This window comes from Fukomys damarensis, unplaced genomic scaffold, assembly GCF_012274545.1.
Source record: "Fukomys damarensis isolate Sample0158 unplaced genomic scaffold, DMR_v1.0_HiC HiC_scaffold_17, whole genome shotgun sequence".
Classification (NCBI taxonomy): domain Eukaryota; kingdom Metazoa; phylum Chordata; class Mammalia; order Rodentia; family Bathyergidae; genus Fukomys; species Fukomys damarensis.
In genome coordinates this window covers 26,975,285-26,994,904 of record NW_022900929.1, presented here as the reverse complement: position 1 = coordinate 26,994,904, position 19,620 = coordinate 26,975,285, and the positions used below count along the sequence as shown (strand labels likewise).

The following is a 19,620-nucleotide window of genomic DNA, read 5'->3' as shown; positions in this document are numbered from 1 at the left end:
GTAATGTTTTAGAGGCTGCACTTTGGCCCTCCATGCATTTCACAAATATTTAGCAGGCTCCTAGCACAATGGATGGCACCCGCCACTTGCAAGGCTCAGAGGAACAGAATCTTGACTTTGATTCAAGAAATTCTGGGCCTAGTGGGAAAATCAGACACATGACTGTAATCAAAGATGAGCGAGGTGTTTGGGAGGCCCTCAGACTCCAGAGGTGGACAGCATGACTGGATGCAGTGTGTATTTGAACAGTGCACTCCAAAAAGAGCAGGGAAGCACTTGGCAGGACTCGGGGAAAGAATGGTATATATGCGGGGAAAAAGAATCTGTCCTTAAAGTACAGAGAGAACCACGTGATGTCCTCAGCTGAGAGGAGAGGGGAGCTTGGGCTGGACTGCAAACCATCACAAACCCCTTCCTGTGACGGCTGGCTCCTTCCTCCCCAGGGCCTACATGTGGGGTGGCGACTGCCTTCATCTTCTCTGCTAGCCCCACTGGTCCAGGCTGGACTGTCACCCACCAGGGCCATCACCACTGCCTGTTGTCGCAGGCATCCAGCCATGCCTGAGTCCGCCCTGCGCCCTGCCCCTCTCTCCAGTCTTATTCTCATCCCTGCCCCCGTGGGGTTCTTACTACCCAGAGCAGAACATCCTCCCTTAGCCTCCGTTCTTCTCACCACTCGTGCCTCACACCCTGCCACCCGTGGCAACCCAACCACAGCTCCTCAGTCACTCTCCACACAGCAATCACTCACTCCACAAAAATCAGGCCTCCACTGTTCCTCCTCCCTGGGAGTACTTTCTTGCTTCCTTTTTCCTCTAGGCTTTATGTCTACGCCAGAATCATTACCATCTCTTTCCAAGCACCTTTAACCCTGAAAAGCACTGACATGGACTCAAGGTCCACACACTGCCTCACCTCCTGCAATCTACACAGGCTCAGGAGAGCTGCTCCCTCTTTAGGTCCCTCTCTGTCCTGTGTCAGCCATGTCCATGCTTCCAGCTGGAAAGCTTGGCAATGCCCGGACATAATGATATTCTGAAGCATCCTCCTCTCAGTCTGTCTGCTCCTTTGTGTAGGAAAATCCCTGGGGAGATGTGCTGTTACCAACCTTTCTCTTTGCCTGCCCTCTTTAGCTGGCTCCAGTAAGATCTGCACCCCATCATGTTGTGATGGCCTCAGCCTACCGCATCCTGGGGTCAGTCCTAGTCCCATCTCACTGGACCCTCCATGGCACCCTGCTCCTTGGTGGAACTGGTCCGCTCCCCCCGCACTCCTTCCCGGGGCTCTCCTCTTGCCTCCTTGGCTGCTTCCTCACCTTGCCACATCACCATAGTGTTAGGGTGTCCATGCTGAACCCATGGCCCTCTCTCCACTCTACCTGCACGCATGTCCTCTTCAACCACTCTACTCCAAACCAGCCTGACTTCCACAGCGAGCTCTAGGACTCTCAGAGGTAAGCTCAGGTACATAAACACTGCCCGCTGACTTAAAGGCTTGAGGGTGGCCCTCTCTTGGTGACTCCTATCTTTTCCAAGCCAAAGTAAGAACAAGATAGTGATGACCCGCTTCATGACAAAGGTTCACTCGTAAGCCCCCCCGAGGGCTACTACCTCCCTTAAGTTCCCATTTTAACAAAGCTCCAAAGCTCGGCATGAAGGAAAACAGTGCTACGGATGCAAATAAGAAGGACGGTGGCTGTGAATCTGATGTTTTCAGTTTTCCTTCCCTCTAATTGAGAACTACTGTCCTAAAACATGATCTCGCTCTGATTGCTTTTGTGCACACTGGCTTGGTTGCCAGGCAACATGCAGGGAATTGATAACCATTAAGGTTGCCTGGTGCCCAGAGAAGAGGATGAGGGCTATGTGGCACTGGTAGGTGCTCAATTTAAGCCTCAGTTGCAATCATAGCAGGGTGGACTGTGGCCCAGGGTGGACAGGGTTTTTAAAATTAGAACAGGTGGCCTGTGTTTTCCTTTATAGATGAGATCAGGCTGTACGTTTTATCAATTTCTTATCAGGTAATAAATATGGAATCCACACAATACCTGGCTACCTCTTACGAGGTACTCACTCAAACTTAAAATAAATCTCTTTGCTCCACACTAACATTTCCCTGTGCATGCAAGAGCCTGCTTGTCATTAGGTGACGATGACCGCTCAGCCACTTCTGAAGACATCATGGCATATGGACCAGCCCACCTTGGAGCAGACAATACCTTCTTTGTGTGCCAACTCTGAACTAGGGAAAATGAAAAGAGAACTATTCAAATTAACCTTGTGGTAATATGTGCCACTGTCCACAACAGACCCCATTCCTGGAGGCTTTGTAACCTGCATCCGACCTCACCATGTGAGCATCTGTGCAGACGGGGCTTTGGTTGTCCTGGCTGGTGTCTAAACACAGCCATCTACTTGAAGGGGAGACCATCTGAACACATAGACACTTTGGGGGACATCACCTGGGGCTGTGGCACACCCATCGGGAGGCCAAAGCCACTTTCTAGGGCTGCTCTCCATGGAGCAGTGGTCGTGCTTTCTTTCCCAGGCTCTGCCCGCACACCCTGGTCCCTGAGTAATATGGGCCTCCACCTCCACCTCCTTCTGGGTCTGTTTCTGTCTAACAAGAGCATCCCTAACCCTGTGGGACTATGTCCACCTAGGGATGAGTATTGTGAACTCTGTCAGCCCACATGGGGCCAGGGGCTCATCACCCCCACTCACTGGAACCGGGGGAGCAGCTGGAAGCAAGTCACCCTCACTTCCTAGACCAGAGGGCCCTGAGGGCTGTCCACAGGGCAGCAGGGCAATAACACAGCCACATGCGAGAGGAACCCCTTCCTCTCCCCAGCAGATCCCGCCTTCCCGGAGGCCTCCATCCCATGTGCTATAACACAGCAAGCATCCCAGAAAACAACAGCCCAGTGCAGCTAGGCACAGAGCCACCTGGGCCACACCCTCGCTCCCTGGTGTGAGCCACATGGCCCCATCCCCTAAACCGCAGCTGCATCATCTGCAAACTGGAGGAAGCCCTCCCTCCGAGTCTCCCGGGGAGAGACCATTGCATGAGACCACTCCTGTGGTCCCCACCATCGTGCTCCTCCCATCAGCACATCCTCCAGGCCCACCAGGGGTGCGCCCTGGCTGCTTTCTCAACTCCTCTGCTCACTTCCGCAAAGCTGACCCTCCCCAAGAACTGCCCAGCACCCACCCCCCCTGGATCACTGTCATAGCCTCCTAAGGACCTCTCCATTCAGTCACACTCCACAGTCTTCTTATGACCCAGCCCAAACTGTGCTCCAGCCCAGAATCTTCTCCACGGTCTGCTGGCCTGGGACAGTGTGGTTCATGTTCCCATGTCTGCTGATCTATTATTAGTACTCCTGACACCTCTGCTTCCAGTGGTGGAGAAGCAAATAACAAGGGATATGGCCTGTCGTGCCCGGTCCCCCATGTCTGGGCTGCATGCTGTGGTGCAGTAAGACCTCCATTCCATGTGTCAGGCCAGTCACAGCGCCACACTCAGCACCTGCCTGCAGGACCAAGTTCCAAACCCCTGCACATCTAGTAAGGCTCTTCCCAGCCAGTTTCTTGCCTGCCTTTGCTTTCTTTTTATTTCGGGACACCCACAGGACTCTGCTCCAGACACACCAACCTCCACCCGCAGCCTCTCACACTTCCCGCGTCTGCTCGGCTCTGCCCCCCACCAAAGATAAACAAAGAGGATTCGACATCACACTTGCAAAGCCTTCTCAGATCCCCAGTGCTGCTGGCTGTGCCACAGTCCCACAGCTGAAACCACTCTGCGCACAGACACAGACGACTGTACAATGTCTCTTTCTATCACTTTCATTTCCGGGAAGTGGCCTGGGTGGAGTGAGGAAGGCGAGAGACATCTACTCACTTATTCACTTGCTGCTGCCGCTCCTTCCTGGTCCACTGTGGCACCTTTATGGACGCAAAGAGCTGCAGGTGCTCCCAAACGGTGAGGTTGTCCAGGAGGACGTCCCGCTGTGGACACACACCCAGCTCTGCTCGGATGCTGTGCAAGTCTGTCTGCAGGTTCTTGCCATCGACGAGGATGGTTCCAGAAGTTGGGGGGTAGAGCCCAGTCAACATGGATCTGCCGAGGGAGACAGATGCAGGAGCGTGAATCGGTGTGGAACTTGTGCATAGCTGAGACTGAATGCCAGTGACCCAGGGTGACCCTGGTGTAGAACACACACCTTCCTTCCGCCAACCCATCTGCCGCCAATCAGCAAAGAGCTGGGAGGTGGTCAGTTCTGGAAAGGTATGCACGTGATGATGCCTATGTTCCACAGGATACCCTGAGGTAAAGACCACCCAGACTCTGGGATGAAATTCCAGCTTTGCTTTTATAGAGAAGGGTACAGACTTTTAAAACCATGTATTTACCAAAGTTCTCATCATTTGACATAAGGAAATAGAAATGCCAACCTAGACTCCAAGCAGTCCCAAGCTTTTCTTCTTCTGTCTGGGACCATCTGTATCAAAGAACCCATGTGCCCAGTGCCCAGGAAATCACTCACTTGACTGCACCGCAAGAAACCTGAGAGTTGCTACTTCTCTTCCCTGACTCAAGAAGCTTATCATTTATTTGCATTCTAAGCTGTTTTCTGATGTATAAAAAGCTAAGCATGCACCTACTATTGGCTCTAGAAAACCTACTCCTAAGTTTTTATGCAAGAGAAATTAAAGCAGGGGCAGTACCTGGGAAGGTGCAGATACTCATTGCAGCTTTGCTCACTGTAACTGAAAACTGGGAATAGAGGCAGTTGCCACCAACACAGGAAAGGGAGTCAAACCATAGGGCCCCCATGCAGCAGGACAGCACTCATCAATCACAGGACCAAGCTGCTAGGAGATGACACCCAAGGATGGACAGGCTGGGTGAACAAAGCCAGTCTCAATTCCACTGGCAGGAAATTCTAGATGAGTAAATCAGCACAGAGGGATGGTCAGCACACCAGTATCCACTGGGAGCCGGGCCACAGGGTATAGAGGGAGTCTTAGAGGAAGATAGAGTGCACCATGCCCTCACTCTGGGGCTTCTGTAGGCATGAAGTAAATGTGTTCAAACTCAGGGCACTGTGCACACGGATACTACTCATGAATTGTCCACTACCCACAAATTGTATCTCGATCAACTCGACAATCAAGTCTTCACTGTAGCATTTTAAGCCGTTTTGGGAATATGATTGTAAAGTTCATACAGTGCTCCCTGGGTACCCTCTGGAGCTGCTTCCAGATACCAATGGAAGCCAAAGTCTACAGTTGCTCAAATTCCTCCAGAAACTGGGCACAGTATTTACAAGTAATCTGTGCCATCCATCTCCTATATTAATTCTACATTAATTCTCTAGATCACCTAGGATACACCTAATGCAAATGTTAAGTAAAGAGTTGTCCTATTGTTTAGAAAATAATGACAAGAGTCTGTACACATTCAGAACAGGTGCAATATTTTTCAAATAGTTTTAATCCACAGTTGGTTGAATTGTGGTTGAGAGCGATGGACAGGGAGGGCTAGTTCTCCCTGTTCTGCTTGGCTCTCAAAGGTTTTTGTTTTAAATGCCTGCCAAGGACCAGGTTCATTCACTGGCCTCTCATCTAAACCCAGCCAGGAAGACACAGGCACTTAGGCTGACTCAAAATGTACTTCAAGGGGTCACTAAAAGCAACTCAGGCTGATGACCCTGAAACACCCAGAAACCCCAGATGCAGTCTGCATCATTCTGCTCCACAAGAACCCTGGGTTTTCCTTGCAGGAAACGTTGTTGTCAGTAAAAGCAGGATATGCAATGCTAGCTTTTCAAGTTAGTATTTGCAAACTTGTGCTGCCCAATTTGCAGACACTAAAAAAAAGAAAGAAAAAGAAAATCTCAGAGAGTTTTTCAGTCAGTTCTATTTCAGCACTCAAGCAAGAAAAACAGCTCATATCTTCCCAGTTTGTTTCCAAGGTGACTTCTAAACCCTTATATGTTTTGGTTTTCTATCTGTCTCAGTAAGATTGGGGTAAAGACTGTTTTGTTGTTTTCACTAATCATATGTTAATTCTTTATATATAGTGAAAAAAAGAGATTTGTTGAAACATAGTCCATGATTTTGATAGTTAGTGCTACTCGAACAAACCATCAGACATGATGAGGGGAGACCATTGACATCTGACTTTATTGCTTCTTGGTTGGGAGGGAGATGGTTCATGAGACTGGGTTCTTTAATCAAATCTGGAGCTTTTGGATGCTAAACCAAGAAGCAAGCCTTACAACAACAAACATGAAACAAAGGTGATTAAAGGATTCGCAAATATGCTTCTCCTTTTCATCATGTTTACAGACACACAAGCAAAATTACACTTAGTACAACAGAAACTAAAAGTGTCAAAGGACTTTCAAAGTTTAAGATAAAACATGATAAATCATTTGTTTTGTTTTTTTAAAAGAACTAATCTTCTAAAGCACAGTCCACCCATCCTTTCCTCTGACTGTGGGCCTAAAATTCGATTGTGGTGTAAGGGCCCAGGGCCGTTCTAGGAGTCAGAGCTCTCTCCTGGGTCTCTGACTCTGTCCTGTGACTCTGAAAGAAGAAAAAAAGTAACGCTTCTATGTCCCAGATAAACTGATATCTTCAAGAAGGAAAGGGAGGTAGGGAGAACTCACATGACAGTGGTCTTCCCGGCGCCGTTGGCCCCCAGGAGGGCAGTGATCTGACCCCTGTGGAAGGTGAGGGTCAAGTCTTGCACCGCCATCTTGCAGCCCTCATACTTCTTGGTGACAGACACCAGGGCAACCCCGAGAGGCCCTCGCTCAAGCTCTCCTCCCCTGTTTGGCTGGGACGAGCCTGTGAGGAAGATGAAACTTTATCCTGAGATGATTTTGAAAGCTCCCAAAACAGTGTCTGCACTCACGCATTCACTGCTGTCTTTGCAACAGAACTCCAGCTCTGTGAAACATGCCCCAAAGTTCTAACATCTTGTTCAAAGTGGGGAGGAAGTTATACAATGACCAGACTAGGAAATCACAGACGACAAAGCCCAGTTTGCAAAAGAATAAACAAGACACCTACGGGAATCTATGTAGGTGCAGACACCAAATAACAGGCAGATTCATTATACCCCAAAGTGTCCCTAAAAAATGCTCTCTGGAGCTAAGAGTTGATACGCGCTGGCTGACATGCTGCAAATTTTCTAAAAGGTTCATAGTTTACTTGTTTAATCAGGAAAAACTTGAGTTTCGGATACTGACCTACAGTACACAGCTGCCATAACAGGGGCTCACTGGTTCACACTTGGATTCCCTGAGTGGTCCTTTCACCAAAGAGTGTGTGCCCAGCCCACAGGACGGGCCCTGAATGGAATGCAGAGGGACAGGGCCTGTTCTGTCCCTGTCTCCTGAGAGCCTTAAAGCACCCTGAGAATTTCTCATTTGTGAGTAGAAGAGAAACTCCCACCGTCATGAAGCCAGTGGACAGGTGGCGGGGGAAACCCCGAACGCTTCACAAGCACTCTACCTGAAAGATCCCAACTTCAGCTTCTGGTATTTTACATATTCCTTTCGGACCAATACTTTCATTTCACAGAATTCTTAGATATGCAAATTCCAGTAATAGAAGTAATAAATTGCACAAAACAGGAGCCACTCTGGGTTTTCTGACATGATGAACACTGGACAGGGCCAGGGGACTCTGGCCTCAATGTCACGCTGTAGCTGTCACTGAGACAGAGAGCAGCGCTTCAAAGCGACAGGCTCTCACAGAGATGGAACAGGAGAACTGCTCCGGGTGGGGCAGGGGGTGGATCTCCGTCATTCAGCAGTATTGCTCCTTTACAAACCTTTATTGCCGAAGTCCTCATTGAAAAAGAACAGACTAGAGCTGAGAGACTGTCGCTGTTTCTCCACCAAGCCACACATGCTCTTCCAATATGAGGCAGTCAGGGGGAAATACCACGGCTTCCTCAACCCAAAGGCTCCTGAACGGTAAGATACGATTAAAGTCAGTTGAACTATGCATTTTTCTGTGGCAATGAGGGCTCTGTAATAGAATATCTTAATTCATTAATATAAAAACAGCCCTCCTTTTTAATATATATTTGTGATATACAATAAATACATTAATAACAAGAGAATGACAAATGTACATACACATCTTGATCCTCTCTGAATGGTATTTAATGTTAGCGTTCTCAACATGCAACCCATACACAAACCAGCAATGCCCTGGGAACAGTGTATCAGCCCTGAGACAAGCTCCCAATCTCCCTCCTTGACCTGAGTCAGGCTATCTGCTAGCACCCCCACATACACTCCCCCAAGATGCCAAGAGGGAATCTATAAACCATTTCTGAATAATCGCTGAATATTCCCCAGAGTAAAGTCTCACCTCCCCCGACCCCACAGGGCCACTCTATCTTGCCACGGCTTTTCTTTGCCTATCTTTGATGTTTGCATGGATCACCAAATAAGAGAAAGAGCACGATGTACATGAAAGCATTAATCAATTAAAACTTCCACAAAGAAAAATAATTCATAACACTAATGTTTCCATCTGAAGCCCATCAGCATTCCTCAGACATATTCTCCGAATCATTGCAATCCATTTTAAGTCACTTTGCCCTTACTATAGGTCAAAATGAAAGGAGATTTAATTACTTGCACTTCCCAATTTTCTTTAATGTGTCCATGCTAATTTAAGATTGATGAGAGTAACTCACCTCACGGGCTAAATTCTACAAGTGATTGGAACAGAAAAGGCCTCCATGCATATGATTTTATCACCTTGACCACCAAGCAAAAGAGATGTGTATAAGCGCTTCCACTTTCTAGTCAGGATATTCAAAGGTGGTCACTTACTCAGAGGAGGATGCGCAGACCCCCACCTTTATAAAGAGAGGGGAGCGGTAGAGCTGTTGGGGGTCTAGTGTTGAACACTGGCTACAGACTGCCTTGTATCCACCAAAATCCACACACTGAAGTTCCTAACTCTGAGCATTTCTGTCAAAATAGGACTGAATTTGAAAAGACAGTCCCAACAGAGATGGTAAGGCACCACAAGGTCAAAGGGAGGGTCTGGGGTTATTATCAGAAGAGATCACGACAGCTACACAGAGGGAAGATCATGTGAGGACACAGGGAGAAGACAGCCACCTACGAGCCAGAGAGAGAAGCTGGCCCCACTGCCACCTGGGACCCTCAGCCTCCAGGACCCCGAGACGCTGACACCCGTGTATCAACCAACCCAGACACTACACGATATTTTGTTACGGCAGGCCTGGCAAACAACTGCAGGCAGACGTTCTCAAAGACCCTAGCAAACCAAGCTCCATTCCTTTGCAGAAAGAGAACCGCAGCCCTCCAGGACAATCCTGCCACACTGCGTGGCAATCCAGGGGCTCCTCTGGCGTTGCGCTGTCCGTGGTCCTGATTGTGTTACTTCACACAGCCCTGCATTCCTATTATCACCTCTAGCTTCCTAAAGGAAAAGGAAGACAGTCAGGCCTGTCTGAGGACACACTGCTGGTGGCTCCGGAAGCCACACCCTGGCTGGCCTCCTCTCTTGCTACTCACGGGAGCACAAACATCCCACAGCCAGGGGACAATAGGGTGTCCTCTCAGACAAACAAGGAGACTCACCCCATCTCCAGCACCTCAGTTTCCTTAGCTGCCAGTTACAGCAAAAGCCTCTATTCACACACAGGCATGAAGGACACACTAGCAGGAATAAGGACATGTCAGAATAAGCAGATACAGGGAAATCATTCTGGAAGTGCTCATCACTGCTTTGCTCTGCTGCTTGCTCAAGAAGTTTTCCTGCTGAGGGAACTCGCAGCTGACATGGACTCAGCAGCATGAGGGGCATAGCCTTTGTGGGAAAAAGTCAGTAGCAGGATTCAGCCACCATTGCTGACTTGCTTTGTAGATTCTGAATGAGGATTAAAATCCTAGGAACCCAAGTAACAAAACAATGGGAGGGGTGACATACATCTAACTGCAAACATATGTACAGGAAACAAGTGTAAATTATTTAAATTATCAAACTAGGAGGAAGGCACCAGAAATCATTACTTTCATTTTGTGAGATGTTGAACAGATATTCACAGTATTTCCAAAGATGTGGGTAAATGCGTGTGATGATATCATTTTTAAAGAGAAAATTTTATACATAATGATGAAACCAATTATGAACCAAAAAGTGTCTCAAAACAAAACACAGGAAAGATAATATTTAGTTCTGGTCAGCAAGGGTGGAGATAATTGTTTTTTTCCTGTTTCTTTATAAGAGTAAATGCTTCTCAGACATTTTATAATAAACCCAGATCCAACTAATGCATTATAGCTGTAGTTTTCAGAATCCGGAGGAAGAAACAAATAGTTCCTATGTGCAGACATGAAGCCAGGTGCCCCTGCCTGTCCTGAAGGACTCTGTTGAGGGTCTTCTTGCACTGGGTGCCTACAAGGAAATCCTGAAACCAACCTCCGCTCTGCTCCACTTCACCTTAAGAAACTGTTAGAAAAATTAAAAATTGCAGAACTGTCCTTCAGTGTTTGGGCTATCACTCGAGGAGCTGATCACCATACGCGTGTGCGCACGGGTTCACACATGATATACACACTGGCACACACGTAACCTGCACACACCAGCAAGTTGCAGCAAATCCAGGAGCATGAGAGAGCCCTGCCGTACAGCTCGGAAGTCTTTCTCCAACATCATCTCAATCACGTTCCCTGTGGCCCTGATGTGGAGGGAGAGAGGTTGCTGGGGCTGGATACCACGCAGGTTGAACCACACAGGGCCACCATTCCAGCCATCAGCCCAAGAACACAGAGGGCAGCCAAGGACATGGCATCAGGACAGGGAACCCAGAGGCGGCTGGAGGCTACAACCTGCGCCTGTGTGCTGTAACCCAGTCTGCGTTTCCTGTCCCCAAGAGATGTCAGTCATCAGGCAGCACCAACAAGGCACCCTCCGGTGGTGCAGGGGCCCCACAAATGAGTCAGATCAGGCCTCCTCTTCTCGCGCCCTCTGTTCTAATGGATGCTACCACCAGTGGTGGCAGACACTGCCATCACAGCTTTTCCACCTAGAATGGAAGCAAGCCCTTGGAGCAGAGCATAAAGTTCCAGAAGGAAAAGGCAGAGGAGTAGAAGCATTGCTAGATTTGGCAAATATAAATACAGGATGCCCAACTAAGTTTCAATTTCAGGCACACGCTTGACTCTGTCTTTCCCCATGTTGTTTGCAGTTCACCTGAAATTTGAAATTTACTGAACACACTCTTATTTAATCTGCTGGTGGTGTCAGAGCCCTGGAGGGGGACCGGCCCGCACCTGTGTGACTACAGAGGGAGGTGTGGATGTCACAGAGGAGGGCGGCTCACTGAGGACAGGGCCCTCACCCTGCAAGCACCCTGGAGTCCAGCGTGACGGCCAGGCAGCAGACAAGGAGCCTCCACCTGGTCTAAGAACCTGCACCTCAGCCCTCACAGCAGAGAAAGCAGAGGTCCAGGGTAGGGAGGCCATGACATGGTAGCACCAGGAATTCCAAGAGACTGGATGGCCCGGCGAGGATACAGAGAGGCTGGAACTAGGGCCACGGCTTCAGGGACAGGACAGAAGGCAGAGTAAGAGGCTTTTCCAAGTTATAAAAAGAGAAAATGGAGATAAATTGAATATTAAGGATTCATTTGCTAAATAAGTCATCTTGGGCTAATCTGTCCATATTTTCTAAATCCCGTTAATTAACCTATTAATCTAACTGAAGCAAATTCCTGCCAAATCTGTGGGTGTGTGGAGGCTGCTCTCCTCTGCTGTCTACTTTTGCTCACAAATCCAAACCTGTCCTACATGCGCCCTCAAAGCCCACACACCCGGCTCGCATCACCAGAAGTAACTGGGCACATGGGTATGTGCAAAGGCCTATGCAAAGGTTATATGGAGCATTTCTCCTAGGGGGGAACTGCCCACTGGCCTATGGAGGCCAAGAAACTAATTAGCGCTCCTCCCAAAAAAACTGCCAGTGATAAAAGGAGTCTATGAAATGAGACAGATCAAGCAGAATCCAAGTTAACTGGAAGCACATAAAGAAGAGTCTAGGGAACAAGAAGTCTCGGAGATGACCAGATGCTTGTGGGCGCAATCTGAATAGCTAGGGAATTCTCCAGGGCCCCATCATACCAGGCTGAGGATGCTGGGGTCAACCTGTGTGCTGTGTGTTAACAGAGAAAGACAGGAAAAATAGAGGGAAAGCACATATGTGTGTGGAGGAGGGGGGAAAGGAGGAGAAGGAGCGAGGGAGACAGAGAGAGGGAGGGAGAGAGAATGAGAGAAAATTTCTCACCTTCCATCTAGGGACACATTTTCATGCCCAGGACACTTTCACACAGTGATGATTCTCAACATGGTAAGACACTCTCAGGGTATTTTAGAAATGTGGGAAGGGCCACTTTCAGTTGGCACCCTGAATGGCTGCTTTTAAATGTAAACTTTATTTTTATCCTCGCATGGAGCAGCCAAGAGATCAGGAGACCATGCTGCCACTGCAAAGCCAGGTTATTACTCACAGCTGCCAGAGGAGAGAGGGTAGCATGCCACCTTGGGCCACACGGGGAACTGTGGGTGAGGTGGACAGAGGGGAGGGGTCGGCAGGAGAGGGTTCTGAGCCTGTACTGTGGTTTCCCAGGAAGGAACAGGTGGGAGGGCAGTGAGCTGATAGCTGAAGCGTGTGAGCTGCAGACCACCCAGAAGGGTCACCTCTGGATATCTGACCCATGCCTAGGGGTGAGGCAGGCATGGGGTGAGGGTCCAGAGTGCGTCAGCCCTGTAGGAAGTGGCGGGACATGTGTACCAGGCAGACATGTCTGCCACCAGCATGGCTGATGTCCTCTGGCACACAGGGAGGTCCTCTGGGAGGGACAGCATCCCAACATCCCTTGGCACTTTGGAGCTGAATAGCCTCCCTCCATGAACTTGGCCCCAACCTCCTTTCCTTCTCTGGGATCTTCTTCTACATACACAACTGTTATGGTCTGCACTCTTCTTTCACCCAGGATGACGGCCCCCAGATTCACCAGTGTTCCAAGCATTAGAACTCCTGCTCCTGGTTTCCATGGCAGAATGCTACTCAGCTGCACTAACAGATACATTTCCTGCAACCATTCATTCACTGATACCTGCTTGGGCTGCTTCTGCTTTTTAGCTGCTAAGAAGATGAACACAAATATCTTTTACTCTTCTCTTTCAATTCTCTGTGAAGAGTTGGTCTCTCAAATGCTTCCTGTTTTTGCAAGAAAACTCTACTGGCAGAAACATTTCTCTACACTCTTCCCCCAAGCCTGCACCCCAGCTCCTCCAGTGCCACACAGCCCTCCTGCTCAGAATCCTCTAGAAAGTCTGTGACCGCATCCAGTTCTCCATTCCCCACCTATCATTCAACTGCCCCTTTCCCAGAGCCGAGCATTTGTAAATCTCCCCACATCCTGTGTCCAGATGATTCATCACTGGTGTGCAGAGCTGCCAGAAGCAGAATGAATCTGAAAAATCAATGAAAGCTTCATCTTTAAGAAGTACAAACAAGAGAAGCCACGCCTGTCTTCAAGAAGCAACTTCAAACGCATCCCTGGAAATGGGAAATTAAGTCAGAAAGGAGGCAGAGAGGTGTAAAAATGCACATGGACCAAGGACAGCAGGGGAAGAGGAAGAGCGAGCACCAGTAGCCCCATGCTCCTCCTCTCTGTCTGTGGGAGAAGTGAGACATCACGGACATCAGAGGAGGCAGCTGCAGGCTCAGGTGTGGCGCTGGACATGCATTCAGGTCAGATCCAGCCATCCCTCCCTACAACTGACCTCATCTCCAGGGCTTATCACTGGCTTTCAGAGAAACTTCCTACTTCAGATTACATCAAACTAAAAATTTTATGCAAAGCAAAGGAGAAAAATGAAATGAAAAGGCAACCCACAAAATGAGAGAAAATATTTGCAAACCATGAATGTGATAAAGGAATAATTTCCAAAGTACATAAGAAACTCTTATGACTCAACAGTCAGAAAACAAAAAACCAATTTTTGAAGGGACAAAAGGCCCAAGTAGACATTTCTCACCAAACGACAAACAGATGGCCAAGAGGACTATGAAAAGTGCCCAACTGCACTAAGCATGAGGCAAAAGTTAAAATCACAATGAGCTACCTCTTCACACCTGCCCAGATAGCTATGAATACAAAGTACTAGGGAGGGTGCTGATAAAAGGGAACATTGTAAACTACTGGAGGAAATGTAAAATGCTGCTGCCATAATGGGAAACAGAATGGAGAGCCCTCAGAGAGTGGATAAGAGAACTACTGTATGACCCAGCAACTCTACCAGCAAGTGCACATGCAAAGGAATAGAGATCAGTATGTTGAAGAGACATCTGCACTACCATTGTCACTGCAGAATTCTTCTCGATGGCTGTGACAGCTGTTGAACACTAGACTGGCTTCAGGGTGAGAATTAGGAAAGCACACTTCTGGGTGAGCCTGGGTGGATCGTGGGGTGTGACCTTAGGGACCTTACCTGATCCCATGCCCCTTCCTCTCTGGCCCTTCCCCTGCTCCACTTTCTGGCATCATGACATGAGCAGCTCTGCTCCCCCACACCCTTCCACCATGATGGTATTGCCTTGGAGCCAGCTGACCATGAACTGAATCATCTGAAACTGTAAGCCAAATTAAATCTCTCCTTTGAGTCTGAGGTTGGGTATTATGTCCCGGCAGCAAGAAAGCTAATATAAGAGCCAAGATAAGAAATCAATTGAAGGAGGCAAGGACCCCAGAGGAGGTCTCTCCAGCCACCTGCTCGGGCCCACCTGGTGGGTCCGTGACCTCCCCAACTGTGCACCGCCAGATCCAGTAAGGAAGGTAGCCACAAGGTCGCCCTTGAAACAACCCCACGACCTTTCCCCCCTCCACCCTGTTCTCAAACCTCCTGATTGGGCCAGTCCTTGGACCCACTCTGCAGAGGCATAGGTGGTCATGAAGGATATTTTTCTAAGCTCCTAACTTTGAACATCTTTAAAGAAAGGGCAGGGGAAACCTGTAATAGAACTAAGTGCAGTTCAACTCTGTGGGTTGGGACACTCAATTTAGGCCTTCTGGACTGAGGTCAGGCTGAGTCGCAGGGACCTGCTATTGGCTAGCTGAGATCAGGGGATTCGGTTCTGCACATGGCTATACACATGGTATAATAATGACAACAGAGACATAGTCTGAAAGAGGCCCTTCAAATTCTTTTTTTTTCTTTTCCGCATTCCACCCTAAAATTGCTTTCTTTTTTCTGTCCTCTCTCTCCAACTCAGTCTCTTGCTCCAACATATTATCCCTCATTTCCCTTTTTATTCCTGCTCCTGCACTAACTCAGACTTCTTCTTTTTTTCGTTTTTTCTTTTTTCTTTATGTTCTTTTCTCCTGTAATTTTACCTCACTCACGGCTCCATAGCTTCAAGGGAAGGCAAGCCCTTGTTACTGTTAAGGGGATATATTCTTGTCCTTATTCCTGCACTCTGTCTATCACCTTTGAACTTATTAGTTTTGTAAATATAGTATGGTCATTCTACATCCTCTGGCTTCACTTCAAACCTTCTCCAAATCTTTCACTTATCTACTCCTCTCATCCTAACTCAGTCTAACCCACCCCCTTCCTAAATGGTAAAGATGCTATATTGAAAAGCGTACTCACTGCAAACATATTTTGGGCTGCTTCTTGATATTAATTTAATTCACATGGTTTAAAGGTGACAGATTAATGACTACCACAAGTGGTCAATTTGCAAGCTGTGTTTGATCCTATTGGGATGCTGAATGTATTAAATGGGATAAAGGATTGTGATTGATTTAATGAGTTTTTTTTCTCCAATATTATGAAAATGAGGATGTCTATGAGTCATTAGAGAGTCAAAAGCTAAAACACAACTGTATCGGGAAGATTTAAGTAATAACCCAGAAATTAAAACAAGGACAACCCAACAACAAAAATAAAAATGAGAAAACACTTAAGCAAGACACAAAGATAGACTTCCAGTTCACCAATGGCAAACAGTAGGGCAAATGAAGATAAAAAATCTGATAGTGAACCAGCAAGACACCCCGGACCCATAGCACAGCAGGTAACAAAACAGATCAATCAGGCTCTAGAAAAATTCAAATCAGAAATAATTTCCCAGTTAACCATAGAGATGATGAGAAAAATGGAGTCATGATTCGAGACTCTAGAACAAAAACTGACAAAAAAATAGATAAGCTCAAGACCATGATGGAAGCCATGAAGACTCAGCATAAGAAAGAAATGAAAATAATGAATGCCCAACAGAGGAAAGAAATGGAATCCATGAAACAGATTCAAACAGATATTCAGGAGATTAAAAACGCTATTGAAAGTGTATACAACAGAATAAAAGATTGCAAAGACAGAATTTCAGATATAGAAGATAGGATTGCAGTCAATGACCGTGAAAAAAGAGGTCTCTCAAAAACAGTAAGGGATCATGAGAAATCGATCCAACAACTTCTAGACGATGCAAAGAAAAATAACAAGACTGATGGGAATCCATGAAATAGCAGGAGAAAACATAAATGACTTAAAAAAGCTCTTCACAGATTTAATGACAGAAAACTTCCCAAACAGAAGGGAAGAATTAGACATACAGATAAGTGAGGCATATAGAACTCCAACTAGCCACAATCAAAAAAAATCTACACCTAGACATATAATAATCAAGATCCCAGAAATCCAACAGAAGAACAAAATACTACAAGCAGTAAGAGAAAAGAAACAAATCACATGCAAAGGAAAGCCCATTAGAATCACAGCAGACTTTTCAACACAAACCCTTAGGTCAAGGAGAGCCTGGAGTGAGGTATTTCGAGTCCTAAAAGAAAACAACCTCCAACCTAGACTGATATATCCTGCAAAACTCTCTTTCAAAATAGACAGGGAAATAAAACACTTCCATGACAAAGAACACCTGAGAAACTTCATGAACACCAAACCAGCACTACAAGGAATTCTAAACAATATCCTAGAAAAGGACAATGAAGGTCATAATACCATGAGGCCCAATAGACTAAATCATATAGGCAAGGCAAGAAACTATAAGGAGAGGGGAGAAAAAGTAAAAAGAGACAACTAAAGGACAATAACATGACAATAAGTCAGAACATATCAGTTATAACCATCAATGTTAACGGCCTCAATTCACCAATCAAGAGAAATAGACTGGCAGAATGGATTAAGAAGCAAAATCCAACAATATGCTGTATACAAGAAACACACCTAGTGCAAAAGGAAGCCCATAGACTGAAAGTGAAAGGATGGAAAACAATTGTCCATGCGTCAGGAGCCAAGAAAAAGCAGGGATAGCAATCTTATCGCAGACAAAGTAAATTTCAAACCAAAACTCATTAAGAGAGACAAAGAAGGCCACTACATCTTTATAAAGGGAACAATTCAAGAGGAAGTGATGACAATCATAAACATATATGCACCAAAATTAATGCACCCAACTATATAAAAGAAATATTAAGAAACATGAAAATGAAAAACAAAATAAGCACTAATACAATTGTAGTGGGGGATTTAAATACCCCACTTTCACAAATTGACAGGTCATCTAGGCAGAAAATCAACAATGAAATAATAGAACTGAACCAAGCTTTGGAACACATGGAGTTAATAAATGTCTACAGAGTATTCCACCCCCACAAAATCAGAATATGCATTCTTTTCACCTGCACATGGATCATTCTTCAAGATAGACCACATATCGGCTCACAGAACAGGTCTGAATAAATGCAAAAGAATTGAAGTCATCCCCTGTATATTATCAGATCATAGTGCAATCAAGCTGGAGATCAATAGCACAAGAAACTGTAGGAGCTTCACAAGCACATGGAAACTGAACAACACTCTCCTAAACAATCAATGGATTACAGAGGAAATTAAAGAAGAAATTAGACAGTTTTTACAATTAAATGAGAATGCCAGTACAACATACAGGAATCTACAGGACACAATGAAAGCAGTTCTATGGGGAAAATTCATAACATTGAATGCCCACAGTAGGAAAATAGAGCAGGCTCAAATAAACAACCTAATGATGAAACCTAGACTCCTAGAAAAACAAGAGCAAGAAAAACCCAAAGTTCGAACAAGAGAGGAAATTATAAAGATCCGAGCAGAAATCAATGCAATGGAAACTAAGAAAACGATACAAAAAAATAAATGAAACAAAGAGCTGGTTTTTTGAAAGAATAAATAAAATTGCCATCCCTTAGCTAATCTAATCAAAAAAAGGAAAGGCTCAGATCCATGCAATGAGGAATGAAAAAGGTGAAGTCACAACAGATCCAAAAGAAATCCAGAGGATCATTAATACCTACTTTGAGAACCTGTACTCCAACAAAATGGAAAACACAGAAGAAATGGACAGATTTTTAGATACTTATGAATTACCAAAGTTGAATGAAGAAGATAAAAAGATTTTAAACACCCCAATCACAGTCAGTGAAGTTAAAAATGTAATTAAAAATTTACCAACAAAGAAAAGCGCAGGCCCTGATAGATCCACTGTTGAATTTTACAAGACATTTAGAGAAGAACTACTGCCATTACTCTTCAAACTTTTCAATGAAATTGAAAGGGAAGCTATACTTCCAAATTCATTCCTGGAAGCAAGTATTACTTTGATTCCCAAACCAGGGAAAGATCCAACTAAAAAAGAGAACTACAGGCCAATCTCCTTAATGAATATAGATGCAAAAATCCTTAATAAGATACTAGCAAACAAAATACAGAGGATTATCAAGATCATACATCCTGACCAAGTCAGATTTATGCCAGGGATGCAAGGGTGGTTTAACATTTGAAAGTCAATAAATGTAATACATTATATTAACAAAGTCAAGGACAAAAACCATATGATCCTCTCAATAGATGCAGAAAAAGCATTTGATAAAATTCAACACCCATTCATGATAAAACCCTGCAAAAAATTGGAATAGATGGTCTATACCTCAACTTAATAAAGGCTCTCTATGAAAAACCAACAGCCAACATCATATTAAATGGCCAAAAACTGAAAAACCTTCACGTTAAAATCAGGAACAAGACAAGGATGCCCACTATCACCACTGCTCTTTAATATAGTTCTGGAAACATTAGCCACAGCAATAAGACAAGAGAAAGAAATTAAAGCAATAAAGATAGGAAAGGAAGAAGTTAAACTGTCATTATTTGCTGATGATATGATACTCTACATTGAAGATCCAAAAAACTCCACAAAACGACTTCTAGACTTAATTGACAGATTCAGTAGAGTAGCTGGATACAAGGTGAACAGCCAAAAATCAATAGCCTTCTTATACACAAATAACAGACTCACTGAGAGAGAAATAAAGGAAAAAAAATTTTTTATAATAGCATCCAAAAAAATGAAGTGTCTAGGAATCACTCTAACAAAAGAAGCAAAAGATCTCTACACTGAAAACTATAGCACTCTGAAAAAAGAAATTGAAGAGGATATAAAAAAAAATGGAAAGATATCCCCTGCTCCTGGGTAGGAAGAATCAAGAGAG

General features: G+C 45.7%; 1 protein-coding gene across 1 annotated transcript in view; it reads right to left on the bottom strand.

Moving 5' to 3' along the window:
- Abca13 (ATP binding cassette subfamily A member 13) overlaps positions 1–19,620 on the bottom strand; it is a 337,625-nt gene that overhangs the window by 168,915 nt on the left and 149,090 nt on the right. Inside the window, exons 37-39 of the mRNA XM_010624894.2 lie at positions 7,852–7,989; positions 6,680–6,860; positions 3,904–4,122 (exon numbers count right to left, since the gene is read on the bottom strand). Coding sequence (XP_010623196.1) covers positions 3,904–4,122; positions 6,680–6,860; positions 7,852–7,989 — 538 coding nt within the window. The remainder of the gene's footprint in view (positions 1–3,903; positions 4,123–6,679; positions 6,861–7,851; positions 7,990–19,620) is intronic.